This window comes from Diaphorina citri, unplaced genomic scaffold, assembly GCF_000475195.1.
Source record: "Diaphorina citri unplaced genomic scaffold, Diaci psyllid genome assembly version 1.1 scaffold989, whole genome shotgun sequence".
NCBI lineage: Eukaryota > Metazoa > Arthropoda > Insecta > Hemiptera > Psyllidae > Diaphorina > Diaphorina citri.
The window spans coordinates 87,625-114,798 of NW_007378420.1; the positions used below are offsets into that span (position 1 = coordinate 87,625).

The window sequence follows — 27,174 nt, forward strand, 5'->3', positions numbered from 1 at the left end:
TTGAACAGGGTTGCCGGTTGTCCGGTTCGGTAGTTGTGCTGTGTTGCCAAGTGGTATTGAATTCTGCTTCCTCATATTTTCTAGTGGAGCTTCGAATATTTTTATATATTGACAAGAGCCGCCCTGAGTAAAAAAAAAAAAAAAAAAAAAAAAAAAAAAAAAAAAAAAAAATTAAAGAGCAAAAAGTGCAAAAACCAAAGAAAGTTTAAAGTTTTTCCGATCAGTAAAGTGACCAACTTTTCTGTGATAAAGTGATAAGAAAAGAACTACCTAATCAGTACTTTATTTCCTCATTGAAAAACCTGTTGAGCTCTAAACCTACTTATCTCACTCATCAGGTAGGTACTCAAGTAAGTGATTAGTGTCATTGATAAGATTTCATAAGACCAATGATAACCATCATAACAAATAAACTTTTGCCAGAAGATCTGCATTGACAAGCCAAGGATCAACACATAAAGTCTTAAACTACCCAGTAGCCCGTTCTAGTTCCATGACTCTAAGCCCACACAATAATGTTTTTGATTTTACTTATCCCAAAGAATGAACCTTTCAATTACCTAATGGATTTATTGACTGTCCCCTTCTTACTTATTTGCCCCTTCTCTCTTACAGTCTTGTAGAACCCTCTTGCTAGTTGAAAAATTCAATACCTGATTGTCCACTCAATGAACACTCCAAATCAGACCCCCACCTCCAAGTCTGTTTCCCGTAATAAAACCAAAGAACCAAAATGTAAAGAGGGTTCCAAAATGCATGATTTGATTTCCAAGATTCAGCTTGAACAAGCATCAGATTGTTCGGATCTCAGTCAGCAACTCCATGTGAAACGATTGAATGATTTGCGGAAAGAACTGGATGATTTCTTGAAGCAAACAGAATGGATGTACGAAAAAAATCCACCTTGTAAGTTGTAAATGATAGATGTTGGGAAAGTTTACAGGAAGTTAGCTGTCTTCTGATAGATATTTTTTAAGAGTTATTCAGTGAACTGTGAATTCACTCACAGTGTTAAACAGCTTCTGATGGTTAAACTGAGACTCTGCTGTATAAACAGAAAAATGTACAGGCTAAAATCCTTTGATTAAGGAGTTATGGTGAAAGTAAAAAAAGGCCCTTGCAAGCCCTGCAAAGGTGTGAATGGGTCTATGATCTGATAAAAAAAAGTCCTCATCATAATTTTTCCAATACTGTCTGTTTCCAGTTTCTTCAGCACACAAGTTTGATTGAAGTTCTAAGAACAGAATATATAGCTGCAGTGTGTCTAGTGCCATTGTAAGTGGGAGATTTGAAGACTGAAGCTTTAACATGTTGTTGAGGAACATCATTCTAAGTCCAACATGCATAGTCATTTTACTGCTATTCTGTGTGTTCCGAATTCTATACTTGGAGTACCTCATCAGTTTTATCACAACTGGTAAGTATGAAGATTCAAAAATTAAAAGAAATCCTCAAAAGTCCAAAAACAGAGATTAGCTTCAAAATGAGCCCTCAAAGTCCTAAAAAAAAAAAAAAAAAAAAAAAAAAAAAAAAAAATACAAGAAGAAACTGAAAATGCCAGAATGTGAAACGTAAATAGGAAATAAAACAAAATTCAGTCAACTGTGTTTTCATTTCTGTGTTCAAAGGCGACACAAAGCATCGGCTTGCCCCCTTGTTACTCTCATTGTCCTCTGAAGTCTCTAACGACCTTTTCCACCACCTCTGGAACTTCTCTATCGATTTTGGCCGATTTCTGTACATACATTAGTAAATAATATGTTCTATGTTTACCAATGAGATTTTCCAAAATGATGCCTTGATAGTCATGGTTTAAGTACTAAAATTAGTCGTATAACCTCCTCTTCTCCACACCTTAAAAAAATAAAACCCATTTCTTCTCTCCTCAGAAATAAACACCCAGAAGTCCCATCAGATACATATCAGCTCTGCAAAGAGTCCTAGTCCAGAAACCGATTCTCTGTCATGGGACACTGTCATTATTTACAATCGAGTACCAAAAACAGGGTCTACCAGTTTTGTCAACATGGCTTACGATATGTGCCGTAAGAAACGGTTCAATGTGCTACATGTGAATGTGACAGGGAACAATCATGTGTTGAGCTTGGCTGACCAGTATAGATTTGTGAACAATGTGACAAAGTGGCGGGACAGAAGACCAGCCCTGTATCATGGACATTTTGGTTTCATAGACTTTCAACAGTAAGTACAGTGATATGGTAGTCTGACAGGGGAGAAATCTGTTACAAAAATCAGGGGTTCCATAAAGGCCTTTAAAAAGTACCTTCCAATTTAGAAGGACCTCTGAGGATGTATGTTGTTAATGGGATACTGTTAAATGGTTCTGCTGATGAGATGTGTATTGTAATTGGGTGCATTAGTCCTACATACTGGACTCCACACACAGGAATTTCGTTAGGAAAGTCCCCCGATTTCAATATAGTGTAATGTACTGTTGATGCTGTTTTCAGATTTGGGTCCAAGGAGCAGCCCCTGTTCATCAACATCTTAAGGAAACCTCTGGACCGTTTGGTGTCTTATTATTACTTCCTCCGGTATGGAGACAACTATCGACCTCATCTGGTGCGGAAAAAACATGGAGACAAGACTGTAAGTATATATATTAGATCAGGGATCTGTAAGTATATATTAGATCAGGGATCGCCAATTCGTCGATCGCGGCTACCGGTAGCCCGCGAGAGGTTGTCTGGTAGCTCGCGGACAGTCGCACTAGTGAGAGCAACTCTTATGGGAACCAAAAATGTACGTCGTTACGTTCGTCAGTCGTAAATTTTTGGTTTCCAGACTAAAAGGTAGCTCGCGAAGGGTCTCCTAGTCATCTGAGTAGTTTGCGACCCCCTGTGTTAGATTCTGAATAAGTGCTTATTTTTACTACAAAACATACTACTTATCTACTCGAAAGGGACTACAAACACATACAATGTTGATGATAAAATTCCATATTTTAGCTTGGATTGAACTCACCCCTTCCTTGTAAATATATCTAGGAACTAGTAGGAACCCTCAAATTTTTCCCCTCTACCTCTGGCGCGTCGCCTTTCCTTTTCTCAGTTGAGATTGAGAAATAATATAAACATTGGTTTCGCCTATGTCATCTCTTTTTGCAGACGTTTGACGAGTGCATCCGACTGAACCGCACCGAGTGTAGTCTGGAGAATATGTGGCTTCAGGTGCCATTCCTATGTGGCCATGCTGCCGCTTGTTGGGTGCCAGGGAACCCATGGGCTCTCGAGAAAGCCAAGGAAAATCTGGTGACCAAATATCTTCTCGTGGGAGTAACAGAGGAACTTACAGATTTTGTTTCACTGTTGGAGGCGGCACTTCCGTCGTTTTTCCGCGGTGGCACCGACCATTTCCTCACGAGTGAGTATGAAGATTCTATACCTTTACTGTCGAACTGCTTTTGCATCACTTCAAGGTGCAATAGTCCTACATACCGCACTCCGCACACAGGAATTTCGTGAAGAAAGTGCCCTATTTCAATGTAAAATACATCACCGCCCATCTGGAAATAGAAATTTTTTGCTGTGGATTATGCACTTCGTTAGAGTTGTTTCTCAGAACATGCCACTCTTTGCTGAAGATGCCCTCACAGGCGAAACTAGTCCTTCGCTTTATAATGTAACATTTTTTTTTTTTTTTATCCTTTGAGAAAAAGTGAAATAGTAATCGTTCTCCAAACATCCCAATAGTCAATATGCCACTTTCGTTTCACAGGTAACAAGTCTCATTTGAGGCGAACAAATCGGAAGATCGACCCATCGGAAGAAACAGTGCAACAGATCAAGAAGTCGAAGATCTGGGAACTAGAAAACGAGCTTTACGAATATGCTCTGGAACAGTTTCATTTCGTCAAGAAACACAATCTCGTGTACAACAAGGTCCTGGGATATGAGGCGGACAAGGGGAAGCAGTTCATGTATGAGAAAATTTATCCAAAGCCCTAATAACCCTGCTGCTCGAAAAAAGGAATTCGCACGCCCGAAAACTTTTTTTTAATGCTTTAATGGCAGGACTCTCACTTAGTGAACTGTTTTACTTTTACTCAACCGGAATACACCTTGGGAAGGAAATAAAAATGTCGAAAATTCCGAAAACTCTCACAACTTCATTTTGTGTTAATATATATAGGCTGGTGGTCCGTCGCTCCGAACTTGATTTTGGCGCGCCTCCTTTAAAACGGCCGCGGTTTCATTTCCCCATGGTGAAAAATAGCGCTGACGCGAAGTTATTCTCTTTAATAATTATTCTGAAGTTATTCTCTTTAATAGGGAAAGTGATAATATTATAGTAATTTTTATTTAGTTTTTCTTATAATATATGTTAAGTTCTTCTTTATTTATCTTTTCTTTCCTTCCTGTCCGTCCGTCCGTCCCTCTTTTTTTTTTCTTCCTTACCTACTTTATTTTCATCAATCTACTGTAGGCAAACAAATACTTTTAGTGCAATTTCCATCTTTTTTCATTTTCTTGTAATTGATGGGGAAAAAAAATTTCTTCTGGATTCAAAGTTCAGTTTCTCTCTAGGCTCAACTTTTTTTGTTTGTATAAAATCTGTATTCATGTTAGGTAAATTCTATTTTTGTAAAGACCTTTTGTACATACTTGTAATACGTAATATAGCTATCCAACATTAGATCACATAAAAATGTTGTAAAAGAAAACCTACCAATTTATGAAAATAAAATCTTGTACCTTCCCTGTGTAAGTCATTACAAATATTTGTTTCTTTTAATAGGTACTCGTAGTGATAGGACAACGTCCAGAATTCATTTCAAAGTTAAATCGTAGAACCCTCCCAGCAACCAGCAACTGAGGTTGAGATTTCCGATATATCCGTCCCTGAATTTTATTTAATTTTGCATTGTGCCAAAAATTAGAAACATGAGTAAGCGTTGTGTAATTTTTAGTCACAAACTTAGATGTCTGGTCACGAGCCGCCTCCATAAAAAAAGTTGCTGCGATCTTGTGCACGGATCTCAAACATAAACATAACCTCAAAATATTTTTGTTTACTTCCTCTTGTGTGTTTTCCATTCATGAAATCAATCACGTTTCATCGGGCCTCTTGAAGAAATTCAGCTTTTCTTTTAGGATTTTGCCTGAATTTTCCCCCATTTAGTCGAAAATGGACAAACAAGTCGTACTTGCCCGTGTCATCAAGACCCTGGGTCGCACCGGGTCCCAAGGACAGTGTACCCAAGTCAAAGTTGAGTTCATCGGAGACCAGAACCGAACCATCATCAGAAACGTGAAAGGACCAGTGAGAGAAGGAGACATTCTGACCCTGCTGGAGTCTGAAAGAGAAGCCAGAAGGTTGAGATAAGTAAGTATTATCATTAGAAGATCCATTTCCCTCCTAGGACTATCCTAAGAGGGATAGATGTCAGTAGACCAAGTAGTGATGTCATATCCATGAACCCATAAAGACAGAGCCTTGAAAATAGCTCGTCATTCCAGTTTCCAGTAATTGGGTACCTGAAAATGTTTGACCAGTCAGTTCGTATTGTTTAAACGAAAAGTCTCTCCTAAAGGGCCTTGGAACACTCACCAAGTCTATCAATATTGGTCAAAGTTGAAACTAACAGCCAGACTAAGCAAACATACTGGATTTCAATATGTTGATTCAATTATTCAACCAATTTCTAAACCTCCTTTCCTCTTTGTTTGTTTCAGATTGTGAAAAATGTATTAAACTATTCCATGCCTGTTCCACTCTTTGTTATTCTGTCAAATGTGTGTATAAAGAAATGGAGAAATGCAAGTAAGAAAAAATTACCAGGGGTAAAGAAAATGCATGAAACCATTGTAAATCTTACTTGATCCTAAATTACATTTTACAATTTATGTTTATATAAAAATTGATTTTTTTTTTTTTTTCATTTATTCGTTATTAGTTAAGAAAGTCTGATTCTTTTCCCCAGTGTTGATAGGGAAGCTCATACTATTTTACTTAAGTTATATATAAAAATGGATACTTACAAGTAGGTTTTTATATCCCAACTCGGATATGAATGCAGCAAAACAGGAAATCCTCTGGTGCAGAAAGAACTTTAGAGAAATCCTGTACCACGAACAAATCCAAATACTTAAGGGAAGCTCATGTTAATTTCTAGAATTTTTATCGTAAGGAGTGGTAGATGCAGAGACATCTGTTATGTATTTTGCCAACAGATCAGCAAGGGGATGATACCTCCGTCAAACAAACTACCACTGAAAGTTGACTGTTATGGAGATGGTCTGTAAAGAAATCAATGTACCTGCATGTAAAAGAAAAAGAAGCAAAAGTACCTAGTCAAATAAATAAAATGGTGAGGTTTATTTTGAACATATGAATTGATCTGTTGAATAAATATGACAATGTTAACTTTCAAATTCCTAACCCACTCATTGATGGAACGACAATCTGTGAAAACATACAATTCAGATTCCATAGATTTCCTGAGGTAAATACACCTGAACTTATCTAGGTGACTATTAATACAGTACTATCATTCAATCAGTTATACTTTTATATACCTATATATATAAAAAAATCCCAGTTTTAATTTGTGTGGGTTAAATGAGACTAATTGGTTTGGTAACTTTACTTTTTACTGTTGCTATGTTTTGGTCAAATTCTCAGTTTTACTCCTCTTAAATATAATGCCTTGACTAGGATTTGAACTTATAACCTCCTGATTGTCAGGTGAGTATTTAACCACTGAGCTATCAAGGAACTGTTATGAGAGCAAAAGAAAAAAAAAATATATACTCTTAACCAGAAGGTTTGGAACCAAGAGCAAATGCCAATGGATTTAAATAAAAACCACGTAAGAACAGACCTTAAAGGAAGAGGGCTAAAGGTTATTTTGGTTTTTAACTTGCCAATTAGTGGGAATGCAACTTACACAGGTAAGAAGAAAGTACTAGAATTGGTCAATATACTTAAAAATATACTTAAAAATGTCAATTCTAGGCAGAAAAAGCACAATCCATTAAAATATTAAAAATATATTCCTGATACATGAAGTAAATGCTTTTTTTATACTTAGTACATTATTTTGCTTTCTTTGAAAATGTCATTAAATCAAAGTTCTTTGTAAAATTGAATCTTTAGCAAGCTAAATATGATGAACAGAAAGAAAGCACATTAAAAAACAACTGAATACTGTGACATAATAATACTGCTCAGGTTTTTCTCCAAGCCAATGAAATAAGTGAGGAGTTAAGGACTCCAACAAAAAACTAAAAATCAAAGCACAATAATGACAAAAAAGATCTTGCCAAGGAGGTTTTGCCCATAAATTAAAAACAATAGAATGGAGAAAGTGCTCTTTGACATAGTAACAAATGAGATTTAAGGCACATAGTGAACAAAGAGAACATACAACAAATTAAATAAATCAATAGTAAAATACAAAAATTGGTACATTTGAAAGAAATAATGATAAAATTGACGGTTATTGTATCCAATAGGTGTGTAGCTTGTAGCTTTGCTAAGTAAAAGATATAATTAAAAATCTGGAAGTTTTAGTATTATTTATATAAAACGAAAATAAATAATTCTATATTTTCGACTTATGACTTAGGTAAGCCACTATGAAATTTGGGTGGGTAGGTAAACAAAAATGAAATAAAAATTAGGAATAACTCATAATCTAGTATGGTAATGGTAAATTGAAATCTCTAGAGTTATGAAATGTAATAATGGTAAGTATCTGGGTAAGGAGTTTAAGTAAATGAATTATCTGACTAGAAATTAAAATTTAAAATAAATGTTCATAAACAAAAACGCAGGCTGTCATATAAAATGCAATTCATTCACACAAAGCTCAAACTTTTTTTTAGGAAGGTAGATGTACCTTAAAGGCAAGATATTATGAATCAAGATAATACTTAAAGAACAATAAACAGATAAAAGTATTACACATTTGTATACATTTTAGAATTGGAATGAGGGCAAAGACAAACTTTCCTAATTAATTTGATTGAGTGTGGTTTTTCACAGTTTTCAACCTACTTTCCATTTTTACCTGACTTTTTTTCTATATTAGGTATGTATAATTCAGTGTGGAAAGTGTTTTGTGCACAATGCATAAAAAATTACAATTTCCAACTTTCAGAAAAAACTTCCAAGTAGGTAATTTCTTAGTTTATAAATAATGCAAGGTAAAAATTTTTGCCCATGTAGTTACCCCCGCCCTCACGAAAGTTAAAGTTCACTGAGGTAAAATGAGAGTTGCATGCAAGCATGTGAAGCATGGCACATTTTCCAAACAGGTGTTTAGTAAATGTTGCTTTAAAAAATTGTTCCAACCTAATAAGTACCTAATAAGACAAAAATGATGGCTCTATGGTGCTCTTAATATTTTTATTACTTTTTCAAAAAAGTAACTTTCAGACAAGGGAATTCAATATTTAAAACTAGGGAGGGACCATCATCATAGTAATTGTTCAAGTGTCCAACTTTTCAAACACCCTTTGCCCTTTTTTTCTTTAGCAACACCTGCACCAGTAAAATGATACAAAATGCACAGAGAACATGCCAGTATAAAAAATAATTTCTTAGACTAACTTTTCTTTTAGTAAAACATTAAAAAAGCTTTTGTAAAAGTATAAAAAAGTCATTTAAAAATAAAGGTCATGTAATAACATTGATTGTAAGTTGAATTGAAATGGAGTAGGTAGTTGAAAAAAAAACAAACTTTTTTCCTTTTAAGAAGGTATTAAAGCTGTTATTAAGTAGATAGTAGAGGTAATAATACTTTGTATGTATTAGATAGGTATTGAAGCTATCAAATTGCTATTGAATAGGTTTTGAAGCTATAATGTTTGTATGTACATATTTTGAAATGCAAGCTAAACAAGATATAAGGTACAATAACTAGGTACCTATGTCATGAAAATTACTAATTTGTAGATGTTAGTTTTAACTGCAAAATTCATCACAATTACTAAAAAAAGTACAATAGTACATAGAAAGCAGCCATTGGAGTTCTAGGTTAAAATTTCACTGAACTAATTATTCATTCCTATCCAGAGATAGATTATAGATTCTCTACATTCCTATCCAAATGGAGTTATTATATTTTCATGACTCATTTCATGGAATTACCCGTTAGTACTGTACACAACGGCCATCAGGGTTCAAATAAGGACCTTCTGGTCCAGTCTAAGATTGACTCTTTTACATCTTCTTAGTCCACTTCAAATCGTCTGTCCTTGGTTTGTATCCTGTCACAAAGGTTACCACACTTTCCAGATGAGGCCAGAATCTAATTTGTTCAAGCGGCCAGTTTAGCCAACCAGTTGTAATACAGTAGTAAGTCTCGTGCGGTGCTACGTGGTGATACCTGTGGTGTCTTCTTGGGAGAATGAGGTGACAGTCTTGTAGGAACAGTACCCAACGGGGTAGACTGTAGTAGGTGTGTGACCACTTGTGTATCTGAAAGTAGAATGTAATATCAAATGAGGACGAGGACACATCTGACAAAATATGACATGTAATATGTAGTAATAACTACCTAGTGGTTTGGTGAATTGTAGAACTCAAGGGGGGGAAAAAATAAATAATAATAATTCCCAAACGAAATTTGAACCCTCATTTTCCTGGGCAAGTAGTCAAACTAATACCACCCTAATTACCATGACACTAAAGGCAAAAAAGTAAACTCTTACTTGATTTGTAAATGCTACAAAGATGGCCAAAAGAAGAATGAAACAATACAGGTTGAAGTTCTGTTTGATTTGCTGCTCATTCATCGTTAGGAACTGATATGTCATTCTTCCAAGGAATGGTATTGTGACCAAGAAGTTGTCCCCATTGGTCTCGACAAAGTCATGCCTCGTGATGGATGTTGGATCCACATGATGCTCTCTGAATGATCGGATGAGAGTCTAAAAAGAGAGTAATGGGGATTTTTAATATTGTAACTTTTAAAATTAAATTACATTATTTTTAAGGATAAAAATAACTAACCATCTTTGTTCCATCTAGTAATCTGTCAGTCCCAACAAGAAATAAATATGTTTGACAACAAACAAGTCTTTTGAGCCTTCTGGGGGCTATTGTGTAAAAAGATTAAGGAGTATGGTAGCACTTGATAGTTCACACTGAACAGTCTGTGATTCCCAGTATACATTAATTAAAATTGAACATTGCATTAGCAGTCCAAACAGACAATTTCAACACCCAGTATGTTAAGTGCAATGTTGCTCAATGGATTAGGCTCCTCATATTCCTTACCTTTCCTATCAATGGCACCTCTGTGGATCCCCAAGTATCAGCACACCAGTGAACAAAACCGGATGCAAAATCAGCTGTCAATATGCCCACAACTGCTGATATTAGAAGAGTGGTGATATTTTCCAGTCTGATTCTAGACCCAATGAAGTAAGTGTTGACTAGCATTAGAATTATACAAAGGGTGACACTGATGAATTCTTGAATCCTTTTGCCTGAGAAGAAGAATAAATGTTTGATTATGGAAAACTTCCAAGGATTCCAAGAAAAAAAAAAAAAAAAAAAAAAAAAAAACCCCTGGGGGGGCTGTGTTTATGAACAGGGCTGAGATGAGCTCGGACGAGGTGAGATAGGATATTGTTTCTACAGTAATATGAGAGAGTTTAAGTGTACAGAGTCATTTGTGAAAGAGGCCACCGGATTCCAAAGTCAATTTCCAATTGATTTTGGATCTGGCAAGATTGATGGTTCAATTTCAAATAAAATTACCTATGAAATTTACTTAGGTATTCATTCACTGAAACAGCTGTAGATACCAAGATAACAAGACCTTCAACCTTGAAACCAAGTGTTTCCCTTATAATTAGTCTGAAGATAGGTTAGATAAAATTTGATAAGCCAAGTAAATAAATGAGGCCGTGGTTATGAACAGGGCTGAGATAGGCCATTCTGAGATGTTCTCGGCAAGTGGAAAATGATGTGGTAACTATTAAGGCTGTGTTTATGAACAGGGCTGAGATGAGCTCGGACGAGGTGAGATAGGATATTGTTTCTACAGTTTTGCATTGGAGTGGTACTCAGATGGGCCCTAACTATTTTACATAGGTAATTATAATAATCATACCGGTACTTGTGCAGAAGTCCCATGTGTGGAAGTTTGATATCAAAGGAACTGGCACAAACGAGCAGTGACCAGTGTTATTATAGGGTTAGGTTAAACGCAAAAAGGAGTTTTCACAATTAGAGCAGGATAGGACATTTCTGTAGTATCTACCTAGATTCTAGATGTTGTTTTTGCCTCGAAATATTATAATAATTATGACCTCGCTATCACACCTTTCATCCTATCTTAGTTATATGAATTACCTAATACTAAATATGAATTACTTAATACTTTCTATTACATAGGTACATGCAAAGGAACCTATACTATGACGTATACGTACTACGTAGGTAGGTAATGAGAAAAAATCTTGAACAAAAACATAGCTTGTTTTGTAATAAAAAATAGGTACCTCCTATTTCACTCAAAATGGTTTTCTAGAATAGCGATAAAAAGCAAGATAGGATTGGGACTCCCTAATCCTGTATCGTTCCCGATGGATAATTGTGTCCGAATGTGGGTGACCATCTGACACCTACAGATAGGTATAAGCCAGCAACACGCGGCTAAACACGAGTTGGTGGCTGCTGGCTTCTCTGTAGTCTATAGGTGGGTAAATTTACGAAAAGGGTAACCTACGCCCCTAGGGGCGTAGGTTATATAGGTAGGTATAAATCGGTAGGTAGTGTAGGTACCTACATTGGGTACATATCTAAATCTCCAAATGACCTAAACGGTTTAATTTATTTACCTAGGTACATATTTATTATTTTATTATATTGCTAAGATACTAATAGAACATTTGGTAAGATGAATTATGTTTTACCCAAATAAATTTAAAATACGTATTTATAGCGACAAAATTTTAAAATTACCTATTGGTTTAATAACTCTCTAATCCACCTTTAGCAGAAATTAATACCTACATAATTTATTATATGATGCCTTGATAATATAAAATTTAATATTTTATTATGAAAACTTTTTTTTAAATAATAAATTCAACTAGGTATTTATTTTCAGCTTCTATATTAGAAGAACACACTATCTTGTTAAAAGATAACAAAGGACCGTTTTTATTATCCAATTCCGAATTTCACTCAAGCGACGATGAACGTTAAAAAGACGAAGAAATTAAATAACTTTCAGACGCGAAATTACACCAGCACGAGTAGAAAAAAACATTAAAAATAATCCATTTACGATTCAATCAGTCACAGTTGTGAGTGTACAGACAAATTCAAAGAACGAAAGAATGGAAGAAAACTGAATAAACTGTTTTGTGTGAATGGAATGACTGAATGGCCAAATGAAGCATAGGTAGGCAACTAGGCACACACATAGGAGAGAAGAATGAAGAGTTTTGCTGCTAGCAAGCATGCTTTCTTCTTCTTTATTCTTATTCTTCTTCTTCTTCTTCTTCTTCCCCTTCTTCTTCATTCTTCTTCTTCGTTGTCAAACGCAAGTTTTGGGATTTGGGCAGATTCGAACCGACTGAAACTGGTATGAAAGGAAGCCCGTTATCATTTATCTAACAGTCCCCCTCTGAATTAATTATTGTATTTTATGATTATCATATCCTAAGTATCTCGGGCATAAGAAATAGGTACCTAGATATTCTTACTTGGATCTAAAAACCACATTTCCATCAAAATTCTTCACACCGCACGTGGGTACATGTTGGTTGAAACGCGTTCCAGAGTTTTCCGGTTTCTTTGCATGTTGAAAGTTCTTAAAAAGAGGAAAAAAAGCAACTTAAAGTAGTTACCTACCCACCTCTCTACTTCCCCTACACAGGTACCTACATTTTTACCTATATATAAAAAATATGTTCCAAATAAAAAAAAAAAAAAAAAAAAAAAAAAAAAAAAAAACACGCACCACTCCATTTGGGGTAAAAAAAAATACTACCCACCCATTATTTAAATTTCATTCCCCTTTCCCTCCTTAAGGGCACATCCTTACCATGGCCCAAATAAATCCCCGTGACACGCGACGCACAGTCATTGAAAGGGCGGACGATAATTTATTCAGATGAGTCATGATAATTTTTCATGTCAAACTATGGTAGATTGATGTCAACCGATGTTCTTCATAGTCTGTCGTAATTCCGAGGGGTTACCTACATAATAACAGGTATGTGATATTACTACTATAAGATAGGTACGTATCATAGTATCATGTCTGTCTCATGGACACGGAATGTAGGTACCCAGGTGGGTTCGTAAGTAAAGGAAAGCTTAAGGCCCATTTCACATTGGAAGCATATAAGCTGTGTGTTTTTCATTTCACTTCTCTTCCTGGTGTATCTTTTCTAGTGAGCGCGGCTTCCTAAATTGCGGAATCGACTCTCGAATACTCTCGATTAACATTAAGTACAAAAATGTTTTGTTATTTCTCCGCTAGATGTCATGTTTGTTGAAGTTTCCACAATTTTTACTCCCACGCCCAACGCGGAGTGAACGTCGAGTTGACGCCGCGTCGACGCGGGTCACACAGCTTGATATCTCTCTGGGCGCCTTCTGTACTTGGTACCCTCCGCCCCAAAACTTAATCCATCTTGACATTATCGGCCCTTAAACTACTTCAGATCATTCCCCTTATTAATTACCTGATATTTCTCGGCCTTAAATTACATGACATCTTTTGCCCTTAAACTACTTAGCATCACTGGCCCTTAAATTACATGTAATCTCGCGCCCTTACACCACGTGGTGCCATTCGCCCTAAAGCTTTTTGGCACTTCTCCCCTTAAATTAGATAATGTCATTTGCCCTTCAACTACATGCCACTGATTGCCCTTAAATTACATAACGTCATTTGGCATCACTGGCCTTTAAACCACTTATTGGTGTCATTAGCCCTTAAACTATTAAGCATCGCCCTTAAAATACATGCTGTCGTTCGCTCCAATGTCATGTGATATCATAACACTACTTCTTTCTTACAAAAAATAAAATAAAATATTATTATGATTATTATCATTATTAGGTACCACACCTATTATTTCGAACATTAGCTTCAAAATTTCGTCGGTAATTTGTCATGATGTCTTATTCTTTCTCATTAAAGATTTTCGAATTTTATTTTTCCCAAATTAGACACACGACAACACAACGTTTTGTGTGTGGACGAAAAAAAAAAAAAAAAAAAAAAAAAAAAAAAAAAATGGAACCATCTGACTCCTCATTTTAAACAAGTATGGAATAAAATATGAGAAGTTAAGTGTACAGAGTCATTTGTGAAAGAGGCCACGGATTCCAAAGTCAATTTCCAATTGATTTTGGATCTGGAGATTGATGGTTCAATTTCAAATAAAATTACCTATGAAATTTACTTAGGTATTCATTCACTGAACAGCTGTAGATACCAGATAACAAGACCTTCAACCTTGAAACCAAGTGTTTCCCCTCTATAATTAGTCTGAAGATAGGTTAGATAAAATTTGATAAGCCAAGTAAATAAATGAGTCAGTAGTAAGTCCTAATTAACATGCACTTGATAAAAGTACTTGAGTGTGTGTGTGTGTGTTTTTTTTTTTTTTTTTTTTTTTTTTTTTTTAAAATCAAAGGAACTGGCACAAACGAGCAGTGACCAGTGTTATTATAGGGTTAGGTTAAACGCAAAAAGGAGTTTTCACAATTAGAGCAGTGATTAGTGTTATTATAGGGTTAGGTTAAATACAAAAAGGAGTTTTCACAATTAGAGCAGTGATTAGTGTTATTATAGGGTTAGGTTAAATACAAAAAGGAGTTTTCACAATTAGAGCAGTGATTAGTGTTATTATAGGGTTAGGTTAAATACAAAAAGGAGTTTTCACAATTAGAGCAGTGATTAGTGTTATTATAGGGTTAGGTTAAATACAAAAAGGAGTTTTCACAATTAGAGCAGTGATTAGTGTTATTATAGGGTTAGGTTAAATACAAAAAGGAGTTTTCACAATTAGAGCAGTGATTAGTGTTATTATAGGGTTAGGTTAAATACAAAAAGGAGCTTTTCTTTTCCACGAACGTGACTTCTGCATAATTACCATCATACCTATACTTACCTACCTATAGTTAGTAAATAGGATCATTATCATATTTATCATACCTACCTGGTTAGTAATGATTTTTCTGTCCATAATGCATAACGTTAGGAGTGTACTTAATTTGTTCTTGGAATTAGACCATCAGTTTGACTGCCTATGTCTACAATAGTGGAAAATGACCAACTTCTTGGAGAAATGAGTGACTATGGCCTGAGATTTCCAGTTGTTTTATTTAATCAAATAGAGAGGTAGGTACTTAGATATATATTGTGAGTTAGGAAGGTGAGGGATTCTTACGCTAATGGATTTTTACCTGTAGTGTAGAGTTGGGCCAACTCTTGTGCACCCTTGTGTTTGGGCCCTCTTCTGGATTTGAAGTTGTTCTGAGGAGCAGGTACAGTAGGGACACTTCCATGCAGATTGGGGTCATCTTTCAGTGTCAAGCTCTTGATCATTTCATCTGGCTCTGTCTTAGGAGGTAACAGGACTGTCTTTGATTTGGCCATTTTCAGCCAGAGGCAACTGACAGGCTGAAAATAGAACCAGCCCCCCCCGGAGTGTCCACAAAAAGGTTCGAGATCTCGCCTTGGCAGGCTAGAAGCCCCAGTTTTCAATTCACAGACGAAAAATTTCACATCTTTTCCACTTTTTTTTCTATTTTGAAATTTTCAAAATTTTATTTTTGTGCTAGGTATGTTTGTGTTCACACTTTTCAAAAGTAAAATGTAGCTCGCTTCACACCCTTGAAATTGGTTATGCAATGTGCCACACACTAATGGCTTATCAGTGGCGCGAATTTAAATTTATCTACCTGCCTTTTTAGTCCGTCCTTCCTTTATTATTACTAATAATAAAAGGTATAGTGGACGGACTATTGTATTCGCTTCGGTGTCGTCTGTCAATTTAATAATGGTTAGGTATTTCTTGTTAGAGCAATATAGCATGTCCCTGTCATCAAGTGTCTGTGTGTCTGTCATCAAGAGATACTTTCCCAATTCCTATTTGGTCCTGGATCAACACAGAAATCAAGTAGAGGTAGGTTCCTACATAGAGCAGTTTTTTTTTTTTTAATCGAAAAATGTCTAGGTACCTACCTAGCAGATAGGTACTAGGTAAGTATCTACCTATATGAACAAGTCTTCTGACTACCAAAACATCTGATTCATCGTAGAATAGCAAACAAGCTCATTATTGTGCGGCAGTCTGGACTAACTGCACCCCCTAAAAGACCTGCGTATTTTCAAGCCTCCTAGGTAATTATTGGACACGGTAAGTAGTTATTAAAAAGAGAATGAAAATAATAATTGGATTATAATTATACCTACATTACCTAGCCTACCTATGGATAGACAGGGAGAACCATTAAACGAATTGAGTTTTAAGTCAAAGATTTTTAACTTTTTTTTAGTTTGTTTATTTCGCCCTTCCTTCCGATCTATGCCTATCTATGATTTTTCAATCCAGTTCACTTTGCATCAAGTAGGTATCTATATGATTACAATTTTGATAAGAGCTGTTTACAGTTCCCTCTGAGTCCCCCTTGCACCTACGCCATTCCGATAGGTATCGTTATATTTCGTACATATTATGTGCCACAAAGCGTGATAAAATAGACTACAAGTTTAGTTTAGCCATGACGTGATAATCTTTACTAGTACGACACACCCTCAGTAAATATTCCCACATCAGGGCCGTATATAGGGATATCCTAAAAAATATTGTCTTCTTCTTCTGCCTCGCCTTTTCCGGTGTTCAGAAGGGGTCGGCGTTTTTCGTCACCCTCTAAATCAACCCTAAATAGGGAGATTGCTTGGGAATGACATTTGGTTTTGGCTACAAAATGAGTGGATGCCCTACGCTCTCAACCTTTGCTATTTCTTTAAAAGGGAATCCTCTCTGTTCAAAGTCCCCGAGTCAGACTTTGTCCTGAAATCCCCCACCCGCCCCCCCCCAAAACCCACCACGCTATTCTAGAGCATAGAGCACGAGATGGAACATTGGAGTTAAGTGATGTTGAGCGATGATTTTGTCTGGATGGGTGACTGAACGGACAAGTGGATGTCGCTTCCGCCAATCCGCCCTATTCCAAGGGCGGATTGGCGGAAGGGAGGAAGTAAGCACTGGAATGTTACTGAACGCTAGTTGTGTTTACATGAGGTATTAAACATAGACATATGTAGATATAGGTCATTCCAGGTCAGATTAATGAACTGACATTATTTTAATTAGGCGGTAGGGGGATCGTTTTGTAAGGCCAGACACTCACTATCAGGTATATCTGACAGGCAGGGCTGAAAAGGTTCGCCTGTCAGGTCTACCTGATAGCTGATGAGCACACACATTATCAGGTAGACCTGGCTGACCCAAGGAAAGTCCCTGTCCATAGTAAGCTGGACTGATTATAATCAGTAATTACTGGCCTAGTGTAACCCAGTCTTTAGCGACCATATGTACGTCTCATAATTCTGTGAATCTCCAGACAACCAAACAAACTAAAAAGTTTAAAACCTCAAGTCTAAAGGTTTAAAGTCTGATCTAAGACCATGAGCAATATGACCAATCATGTTGAACCAAGGCCAATAAAATGCATAGGTACTGCATATATATTATAGGTATAGATGCATACTGCATAGTACTATATGTAGGTCTTGCCAAGATTGATTGTATTTTGTCTAGTGCCAGATTGCCAGAACCTATGATTTGATTATGCAGGTATGTCGTTTTAGAACAGTGCTTCCCAAAATGTTTGGTCTGCGGGAATAGGTACATTTAGAATTTTAAAACTATTGATACCTACCTAGCTAGAGAAATAATCTCAAGGGAGGGAGCTGTAACTGCTAAGGTCTTATCGTCCCGAAATTGAAGAGAGAAGGACAGGATAGGAGAGAGCCAGCCGTTCCGATAACGAACCTCGTCCGTTCGGGATAAAATCCACCCCGGGCGAACCCGCAACCTAGCGCTTACAAGGCAGATGAGCTACCAACCAAGCTAACTAGTGTGGGAGAGAAAAAGGTGAAGTTAAGTCGGAGGTACATAATTTCCTTCCACAAGTTTTAGGTAATGGATTGATTGTTTAGAGCTAGGATTGATTGTTTCTTAACATAGTAGGTACGAGTAAGATCTGAAATGATACAATCGTTCAGTGTGACTCATAGTCAGGTGTTCTCTATCTGTGCCAGTTATTACTTACCATAGTTCATAGTTTGTTGTTGTTATTGCCAGCGTGTACTACTTCTATCCAAGTTCCTAAGGTACCTATACCTAATTACAAGCACCTAGAGTTGCACTAGTCAGCTAGTCACAAAGTGGTTCTTAACCTATGGTCCAGGGACCTCAAGTCATCAATAATTCAATACTTCTTATACCTATGTAGAAAGTATAAAACCCGAATCGGCTTTATGATGTAATTGCGACTCTTGAAGGTAAGGTTAGTGGCCACCTCTGCTGTAGACTCTGTTAACGCTGTTTCATTTTCATAGGTTTGTTTTTGCAGAAAACTATGCATATTAAAAGACGCCCGCCTACGCTCCCAATGTGAGGCGGACCCAATATAATAAACTGGTTCACGAAGAATAGATCAGTTGCGCTTACTTGGGTGATGTTTCAAAGTCATAGAGCAGGAAAAATGAGGACCAACGGAATTTTTCGTTTTCTCCTACGACTTCTATATCCCGAGATAAATCGATTTAAAAAATACCGGTAAATCGTGAACTTTGTCGTCACGGCATACGCTCCCGTAGGCGATGACGTCACATCAAATGTTCCGAGCAAAGCTCCCTCGCAGACAGCAGATGAATGTGTTTGTGCGCATACGTTTTTGCGCATTTCTTTCTGCTCTTCCGCAAGCGCGCTTGCATACTGGCGCTACCTAGCGAGGCAACTGCCTGGAGTCTGACGTCACACATCTTTGAACTCTTTCATTGGAGCGGAAAATGAAAATTTATTAAACCATTTAGTAATAATTTTTATTGCAACTACTCCATTGGGTTTCACATTATTAGTCCGCCAGTTCTAAAAGATTAAGAACCTCTTCCTAATACTACCTAATATGTATCGTGGTTATTGTATGCCACACTGCGATATTGTGCCATAGTAGTGTGATACATGCTGAATGCTGATATGTACGTGAGATTGACATGACATTACCTTGGCCTTTATGACTGCCGGTGTGCACTCGGTTAATTGTTCGCGAAACATGCTTTGTGACAAACGCGTAGATCAGAGTGGGTATCACTTATGGCAACCAGGAGAAATTAGCTAGAATAGCCTGTTAAACTGAGAGATTCATACTTATCCGTATACCCGAGGGAGTTTTTTTTTCTTCTTAAGAGGGAACTGTAACTGCCATGGTCTTATCGTCCCGAAAGCGAAGAGAGAACGGAGACAGGATAGGAGAAAGCCAGCCGTTCCGAGAACAAACCTTATCGTCACTTCCCTCTACGTGCTCGCTGTTCTATGCTCTGTTTTTAAGCGACGTTATCATTGAAGTGTTATCTTGAATTTTAGGAGGGGTGGGGCAGAATTTTCCAAAGAGATGATACACTGATAAAATAGATAATTTTATTCCAGACGAGACAGGCTGATTAATGATTGAACTGACATTATTTTAATTAGGTGGTAGGGGGTTCGTAGTAGGCGATGTCGATCGACATTGATCGATAGACTTTTAGAGGGGGAATCTTCAGAAGAGGGGAAATCGTCTCAGTTTCGGAAAGGAAAATTTAACTTCACCACCTAATTTAATCAATATTTCGAGGACTATTATTCAAATATCCAAACAAAAATGAGGGTAGGTATAACAGATTAGTATAGATTACCACTTCAGGTACCACAGTGTTATAACCTTTTATTATTGCTGGTATGAGTGACCTAGATTTGAGTTCAAAGGAAAAAGTATCAAATGCCAGCGCACACGACACACCCAAAGTACTGTCCCGTTCTTTTGCCTCTCACGATAGCTCCCCTAACAACATTTCAGGTTGGGTAATTGTTGGCCTTATGTTATTTATATTTTTGGTGGTTGGCAAAATGTATGGGTTGGCGCGCTGTCTTAACGTTGGCCAACAGTTCTCCAACCATGTACCTAACTATTTCCCAACGATATTGAGCTCTTTAACAGTGGCCTAGGTGACTGTCATGGTTAACATGCGATCAACAAAATAAAAACAAAGAAATACATATACATAGGCACCTAGGTATACTTATTCATAAATAATAAACCTCCCTGTCCGATCTATCTAGAATTTAGAAACCCCCAACCACCCGCAAAACTGTGAAATATTTGGAATGACTGGCGAGTGTGCCAGGAGTTGAAACAACAATAACAATAACATAAATGAGCTGTAGCTAGAAACTTCTGTCACGCAAACCAAAGTAAATGAACTTGAGGTCAATTCTGCACTTACATCAGGGGTAGGATTCAGGGCCGTATTTAGTGGGGGGGTGAGGGCGCCCGCCCCCCCCCTCGAGCTTCGCTTCATTTTTCTCCTTTACTGTAGGTCCGAACGAATTTGGGGTCCAGCGGGCCACCCCCCCCCTACCCCCTACGAGCTTAATTTTCCACTTGTACTGTGGGCCAGACACCGAAAATTTTGGATCATCCACCCCCCCCCCCCCCGTCCTTTAGTGTTTGGACCTCGGCCTCCCCCCCCCTCGACAAAATCCTGGACACAGCCCTGGTAGGATTTCAAGTCCCACCAATAAACGAGAGTTCACTTTATTGGAATTGCTATCAAAAGAGTTTCTTCTTCTTAAAATACCGAATTAACCTTTGTAAGTAGCCTGTCAATTTAGCTAAATCTAGCTGCCTGGTCATGGGTTCGATTCCTGCCCGGGGCGAACTTTATCCTAAACAGGTAGGGTGTAGGGTCCGTTCTCGGATCGGCTGGCTTTTTCCTGTCTTTCCTCTCTCTCTCTGGGTAACCAAGGTTTTTGACGTTTTGAAACTCCCAATACTTTCAACACCCTAAGACCAGTTATGGACCCAGAAAGCGAACGATCATCCTAATCAAATAATACTTGTGTATCATTATTTGATTTAGTAATTTACTACTTAATCCAGATAATATTAATTTCTGCGTTTTGGCTCACAACAGAGCCATGTGTGTGAAAATCGAGTAACGACGACACTACGAGTAAAATATGGGAGGATTTAATTAGCTTAGATTAAAATATTATATATCTATCGAAGGAAGAAACGGAAGATTTTTCAATGACATCATTGACATTATTATCATTATTGATATTATCAGTAGACATGTCATATTGCATTTCGTAATGATGAACAGAGCTATGGAAGAATGAGTTGTTCTGAACACCAGGACCGTATTTAAGGGGCGAGGCATCCGGGCTTCCCCTTCTAGCTTTCGAGCTTCATTTTTCTCCTTTACAGTTGTCAAGACTCCGAAAATTCGGAGCATCCCCCCCCCTCCTTCCCTCAGGTACATTACTGTTTGGACTTTCGGGACCCCCTCGACAAAATCCTGGATACGGCCCTGTTGAATACGAATCAAAATGAGATTGGAGCCATGGAAGTAACATAATATTGGGGACCTCTTTGATCTCCAGTTAGGTACATACTGGTGTGGAATGTTTCATCTTTTGATGTCAGTTCATTAGGAACATTTTATCTACTTTGTCATTAGATCCTCTTCTTCATTAGGCTATTTATTGTTTTGAATCATTGCTTCCATTGGGGAGGGTATTGTAAATTACGAGTGTTGTTCAGTTCCTCTATTTGTGGAGTTTGTAGGTCAAATGCATATAATAATATCTACTTACTAATCTGACTTGGGTTGGGGGAAAAAAGAACGCTCCGAGAACGTCCCGTAAAGCTTCGTCAGATTTGTCAGAGAAGGAAGACAGGATAGGAGAAAGCCAGCCGTTCCGAGAACGAACATTATCAGTTCAAGAGAAAATCCGCTCCGATTGGAAATCGAACCCGCGGCTTAGCTTTTACAAGGCAACTCTATCGCTTTAAGCTGAATAAAAATTCCAACTGGGTAGTGAAATATCCTTCTAATATGGACTCATACTTACCATGTTTCTTTTGTAAAGTTGCCTTCAGTTTATCAGTGCTTATAAATCTGCTGTCTGTCTTTAGATTAATTTTTTTATTAGACTAGGTAGGTAAGTACAATGAAAAGTAAAAGCAAAGGGCTATTGAACTACAGAGTTACCGTTCGTTAAAGGTCACTATAATAGATTAGTCGGACAGTTAACGTAAGTAAAAGTTAAGTTACAGTGGTACGCCCTCCTATTAGTCATTTAGTTACTGGTCCTATTCGATACTGACAGATAGATGGGTAAGATAATGAAGTTTTTTCTATCAAAATCCCAAGATACAACTAGTATCTTAGGCCTTAAAAAAAAAGAAACAATACCCATCTAAAGTTCATTACCTTAACAATAGGTAGATAAGCCATACAGTAACTTAGGTATCTACCTAGTAGAGGAAAGGAAGGAAAAACGTAATTTTGACGAATACAACGTGTTGTGCTGTGCACATTGCATACACACAAGAGTTTCCAGGCATTCATAAGATAAAAGATCCAAATTTGGTTTCTTGAGGGCAGGTAGTGTCCACTCTGGTATCATAACAAGTTGTCCTGAACATCATAAATATGCCCAAAATGGAATGGTTACCCAAAATTATTATACCTATTCTTGAAAAGTTTTTTCTCTAACGAACGAGCTTTGCAGATATGTAGTTCCAACTTTCTCCACCATAGCGGCAGCACAATCTAGGAAACCTCCATGAAGTACGTTCACTCGTTGAGTCACAGGTTTTTTTCAGTCTGACGTAATACGAAGGGAAAATTTCAGTCAATATTTTCCTTGCTTACTTCTTCGCGTTGTACAAAATGGAAATTGGGTCAGTCAGAGACAGCTTTTTCCAGGATTAGTGTTTTGATAATTTGTTTCTTTTTTCTGGTTAAATAATTCCTGTGTCCCATTTTTTCAAATAAAACAGTAATAGGTAATTTCTGTTTACTGTGTTTTTTAAAGTCTATGTTTGAAATAAATAAAACTAGGTAAGTTTCGTTTTTTCTGCCGCGTAAAATTGTGTTTTCCGTGAAGATGACGAGATTTTTCTCACTTCTCAGATTTCCTTAGGAAATAATCATTTGTTAATTTTTTCCCCAATACCCATTTTAATCTCGTATTTTTCTTAGATGCCTATCTAGTATCTAAACCAAATAAAAAGGATATTTTTTAAATGAATTTTTCTATTTATTTATAGTTTTTTACTTTTTTAGCAAGTAAAAAAACAGAAATTCTACTTTTTCCTAGTGTTAAGGTATTGAGGACATTTTAAGCGGCGCTGTACTCGTAAACACCCCACCCTACGTCGGAAGTTTATTGTTGACATAGGATTTATGTTCTTTGTCATGGCATGTCTACAAAGGAAATGTTTACGCTCTATCGGGTTGGCCGAAGAGGCGGGATAGGAAAACAGTAAAAAAGCCATCATGAAGGTCGATAAAATTGTGAAAAAAATTCTACTGCGTCACAAAATGGACTTGCAAAATTTATTCAGGTCATGCTTTAATTTCCGTGGAGGATAAAATAATTACCTACCTATGGGATTTGAAACAATTTAACAAAGTTGAAATTCCCATTTTTTTTTACCTTCCTTATCTTGTACCTAGGATTTTTTTTTCTTTTTAGAGGGTTGTAGAGAGAACTATAAATTTCAATTCCCTATTGTCCCGAAAGCGAAGGGAGAAGGAAGACAAGATAGGAGAAAGTCAGCCATTTCGAGAATGAACCTTATTTGTTTAGGATAAAATCGGCCCGGGCGGAAATCGAACCCGCGACCTAGTGCTTACAAGGCAGACGCGCTACCTCCCACTGTAACTGGCTATCTTGTCGGAAGGACAGTAATGCGATTTCGTTTCTTTTTACAGGTCGAAAATAATTCCGATTTCTTCATACACCAAGAATCTTAGTTGGTTTCCGCAAGTAGAAATTTTCGAGGACGACTTTCGGGGGATTGCTGAATCTCAAGAGAAAAGAAATCTCATTTCTGAAGTCGCAGAACTTCATTTTTGAGGTCCTCGTGAGTTCTCTTTAGAGGACTGGAAATCCCACCTGCTTGAGGACTAGGAAAGCTCAACACAAAGTCCTCATCATGGCTGACAATGAGCAGAAAGCACGCCAGCTTGTAGCAGAGGCAGAGAAGAAGATTTCCTCATCGTCCAAAGGATTCTTCAGTCAATTCACAGGTAAGCAAAACCTGCAAAACTTAGCTGGATAGTTTTTGGCCCGTTGTGGGTACCTATCTTTCTTTTTCTATACCTTATGCTGAAGCTGTCCCGCTAAGGACATAGAAAGCTCACGTAAGTACACCCCGAAAAATCCAACTGGAAAATTTTCCAGCACGTAATGGGAAATAGAGAAATGGAACAGTGTCTGACATTGTACCATTTCCCCATTTTTTCGTTATCTTCTCATTCTTCTTCGTCGTCGTCCTGGTCTTCTTCTTCTTCTCTTTCTCCTTCTTCTTCTTCACCTTTTCCCGTGTTCAGACGGGTTCGGCTTTTTCCGTCAGCCTCTCAATCAAAAAGGAAAATTTCAGACTGGTATCCTCCCTGTAAGTCCAACAGCCAGACTACAAAAATTGCTACAAAAGTTACCACTTAAAAATTCCATCATTACCAGTACATATTACCTTATTACCACCTGAAACTTGGGAAAGGAAACTACAACCTAACGTCACCTTTTTCTCCCTCCAGGTGGCAACAAGACGGATGAGGCCATAGACCTCTACGTGAGAGCTGGCAACCTGTTCAAGTTGGGCAAGAAGTGGAACGACGGTGGGAATGCATTCCTGCAGGCGGGAACGTTACATCTGAAGAACAACAATAAACACGATGCCGGTCTCTGCTTTGTAGATGCGGCCAACTGCTACAAGAAATCTAATCCGGGTAAGCTTGAACCTATTATATATTATTATTATTTTGGAAGAGGTTTGATAGAGGAAACTTTAAATGTGATGTCCACACATAGTCGACGGTCGTCGATTGATCATCGGTCGACCATATGTGAATTTATGAATTTATTGTAAATGGATGAGGATCGACGTCGATCGACGGCCGGTCGACAACGTGTGGACACACCTTAACAACGAAGGTTTATCGTACCAAAATAGAAGAGAGAACAGGATAGACCTAGCGCTTACAGGACAGGCGCACTACCCTTCATGCGAATTAGGCTAGACTCTCTTCCAGGTTAATTTTGGCATCCTGCATCCTGAAATCTTTTCAAGGTGAAATATCTGATCTGAGTAGACATCGGCCCACTTAAATCTAATACGACCCACTGAAATCAATTAAATTGATCCCAAGGGTAAAGAAAACCTAGACCCTTGACAAATTGAATGTGCCTGAAGGCATGTGATGTGTTCCAATCCACTCGATCCCATAATGTAATAATAAATAATCTAAGTAAATTTCCACAGCCGAAGCCATCAAAGCGATAGAAAGGGCCGTGGAGATTCATACCGACATGGGCCGATTCATTATGGTGGCCAAACATCACGAGAATATTGCCGAGATCTACGAGAAAGAGCTTGAGGATCAGGAGAAGGCCATTGACCACTATCAGGTACCTAGTCCCTTTTTTCAAACCACTATCAGGTACCTAATTCCTATTTTCAAACCACTATCAGGTAGGTACCTAGTCCCTATTTTCAAACCACTATCAGGTACCTAATCCCTATTTTCAAACCACTATCAGGTACCTAATCCCTATTTTCAAACCACTATCAGGTACCTAATCCCTATTTTCAAACCACTCTCAGATACCTAGTCCCTATTTTCAAACCAATATCAGGTACCTAATCCCTATTTTCAAACCACTATCAGATACCTAGTCCCTATTTTCAAACCACTATCAGGTACCTAGTCCCTATTTTCAAACCACTATCAGGTACCTAGTCCCTATTTTCAAACCACTATCAGATACCTAGTCCCTATTTTCAAACCACTATCAGGTACCTAATCCCTATTTTCAAACCACTCTCAGGTACCTAGTCCCTATTTTCAAACCACTATCAGGTACCTAATCCCTATTTTCAAACCACTCTCAGGTACCTAATCCCTATTTTCAAACCACTATCAGATACCTAATCCCTATTTTCAAATCACTATCAGGTACCTAGTCCCTATTATTAGTTAGGTTTATATTAGGTATCCTATGTATTGGAATTGTTGCTTACCGTTATATGTTTTTGGATACTCAATTGTTGACTCTCATCCGTTTCCTTGATCCGAGTCAATTTCCTTGATAAATCCTACAAAGTAGGCGAAACTCGAGTCGGATGAAATCACAATCACACCTGAGTTATTTGAGGTATAAGACCTTGTGGCAGACAGTTGGGTACGGACGGCATTGTAGTCCTATTCGAGCTTGATAATAAACAAGGCTTAATAATTCCTAGTTTACTAGATTTTATTCCATTCTGCTATAGGTATTGTATTCCGTTTCTAGATTCCATTTTATTCTCTGCTATCTTATTATATATTCCAATCTACTCTATTCTATTTCACCAGCATGCAGCTGACTGTTATGCAGGAGAAGAGAACAAATCGTCGGCTAACAAGTGTCTCATCAAGATCGCTAACTATTCCGCTCTCACCGATCATCTGGACAAGGCTATCAAACTTTATGAGCAACTAGGTGAGATTTCCCCTTTCACCTGAATGTTTTTCCGAAATTTTTAGGACTGGCATGTGGATTGATTTCAATCGTGGGTCGAGCTGGTCATTAGGTATAGCTCAATCCCGGAAAGGCTCAGCAGATTGACATGTTTTCGACCTTTATTAATTCAATTTATTTCTGTGTGTGTTTCTGTCTCTAAGTTAACTTGGGTTATGTTTATATTTGTCAGTTTGTTTCATAACAACAGTTTGTCCGATTTTGATGAAATTTTCTCATTACCTATCTCAGGGTTGTCCAACCCGCGGCCCAAGGGCTGCATGCGGCCCGCGAGTTGATTTCTGCGGCCCGCGAAAGCCCGCAAAGGCCCGTGTAGAAGGCCCCACCTGTGAGTTGAATTTTTAACTTTGCGGCC

General features: G+C 37.6%; 4 protein-coding genes across 5 annotated transcripts; 3 read left to right on the plus strand and 1 right to left on the minus strand.

The window, feature by feature from the left end:
• The first annotated feature begins 146 nt into the window (after positions 1-146).
• On the plus strand, positions 147-4,739 carry LOC103513572 (heparin sulfate O-sulfotransferase). Of its 2 annotated transcripts, none has more exons than XM_017445872.2 (7): positions 147-350; positions 616-906; positions 1,205-1,417; positions 1,890-2,202; positions 2,472-2,610; positions 3,129-3,384; positions 3,739-4,739. In XM_017445872.2, the coding sequence occupies exons 3-7, from the start codon at positions 1,309-1,311 to the stop codon at positions 3,966-3,968; spliced, it is 1,047 nt and encodes a 348-aa protein (XP_017301361.1). In that variant the 5' UTR covers positions 147-350; positions 616-906; positions 1,205-1,308; the 3' UTR covers positions 3,969-4,739. The 2 variants fall into 2 exon arrangements, with proteins under 2 accessions (XP_017301361.1, XP_008476638.1); XM_008478416.3 differs by having other exon boundaries at positions 147-338.
• A 292-nt stretch (positions 4,740-5,031) lies between these two features.
• LOC103513573 (40S ribosomal protein S28) lies at positions 5,032-5,885 on the plus strand. The gene is made up of 2 exons (XM_008478417.3): positions 5,032-5,346; positions 5,697-5,885. Exon 1 carries the CDS (start codon positions 5,149-5,151, stop codon positions 5,344-5,346), a length of 198 nt encoding a protein of 65 aa, XP_008476639.1. The 5' UTR covers positions 5,032-5,148; the 3' UTR covers positions 5,697-5,885.
• Positions 5,886-6,308: 423 nt separating this feature from the next.
• On the minus strand, positions 6,309-15,861 carry LOC103513575 (transmembrane protein 189). The gene is made up of 4 exons (XM_008478418.3): positions 15,412-15,861; positions 10,249-10,460; positions 9,681-9,899; positions 6,309-9,447 (listed from the first exon to the last, which is right to left on the minus strand). Exons 1-4 carry the CDS (start codon positions 15,602-15,604, stop codon positions 9,190-9,192), a joined length of 882 nt encoding a protein of 293 aa, XP_008476640.1. The 5' UTR covers positions 15,605-15,861; the 3' UTR covers positions 6,309-9,189.
• A 7,088-nt stretch (positions 15,862-22,949) lies between these two features.
• LOC103513582 (alpha-soluble NSF attachment protein-like) lies at positions 22,950-26,818 on the plus strand. Its single transcript, XM_008478426.3, has 5 exons — positions 22,950-23,131; positions 24,008-24,325; positions 24,836-25,027; positions 25,561-25,706; positions 26,654-26,818. The coding sequence occupies exons 2-5, from the start codon at positions 24,232-24,234 to the stop codon at positions 26,801-26,803; spliced, it is 582 nt and encodes a 193-aa protein (XP_008476648.2). The 5' UTR covers positions 22,950-23,131; positions 24,008-24,231; the 3' UTR covers positions 26,804-26,818.
• Positions 26,819-27,174: the final 356 nt, after the last annotated feature.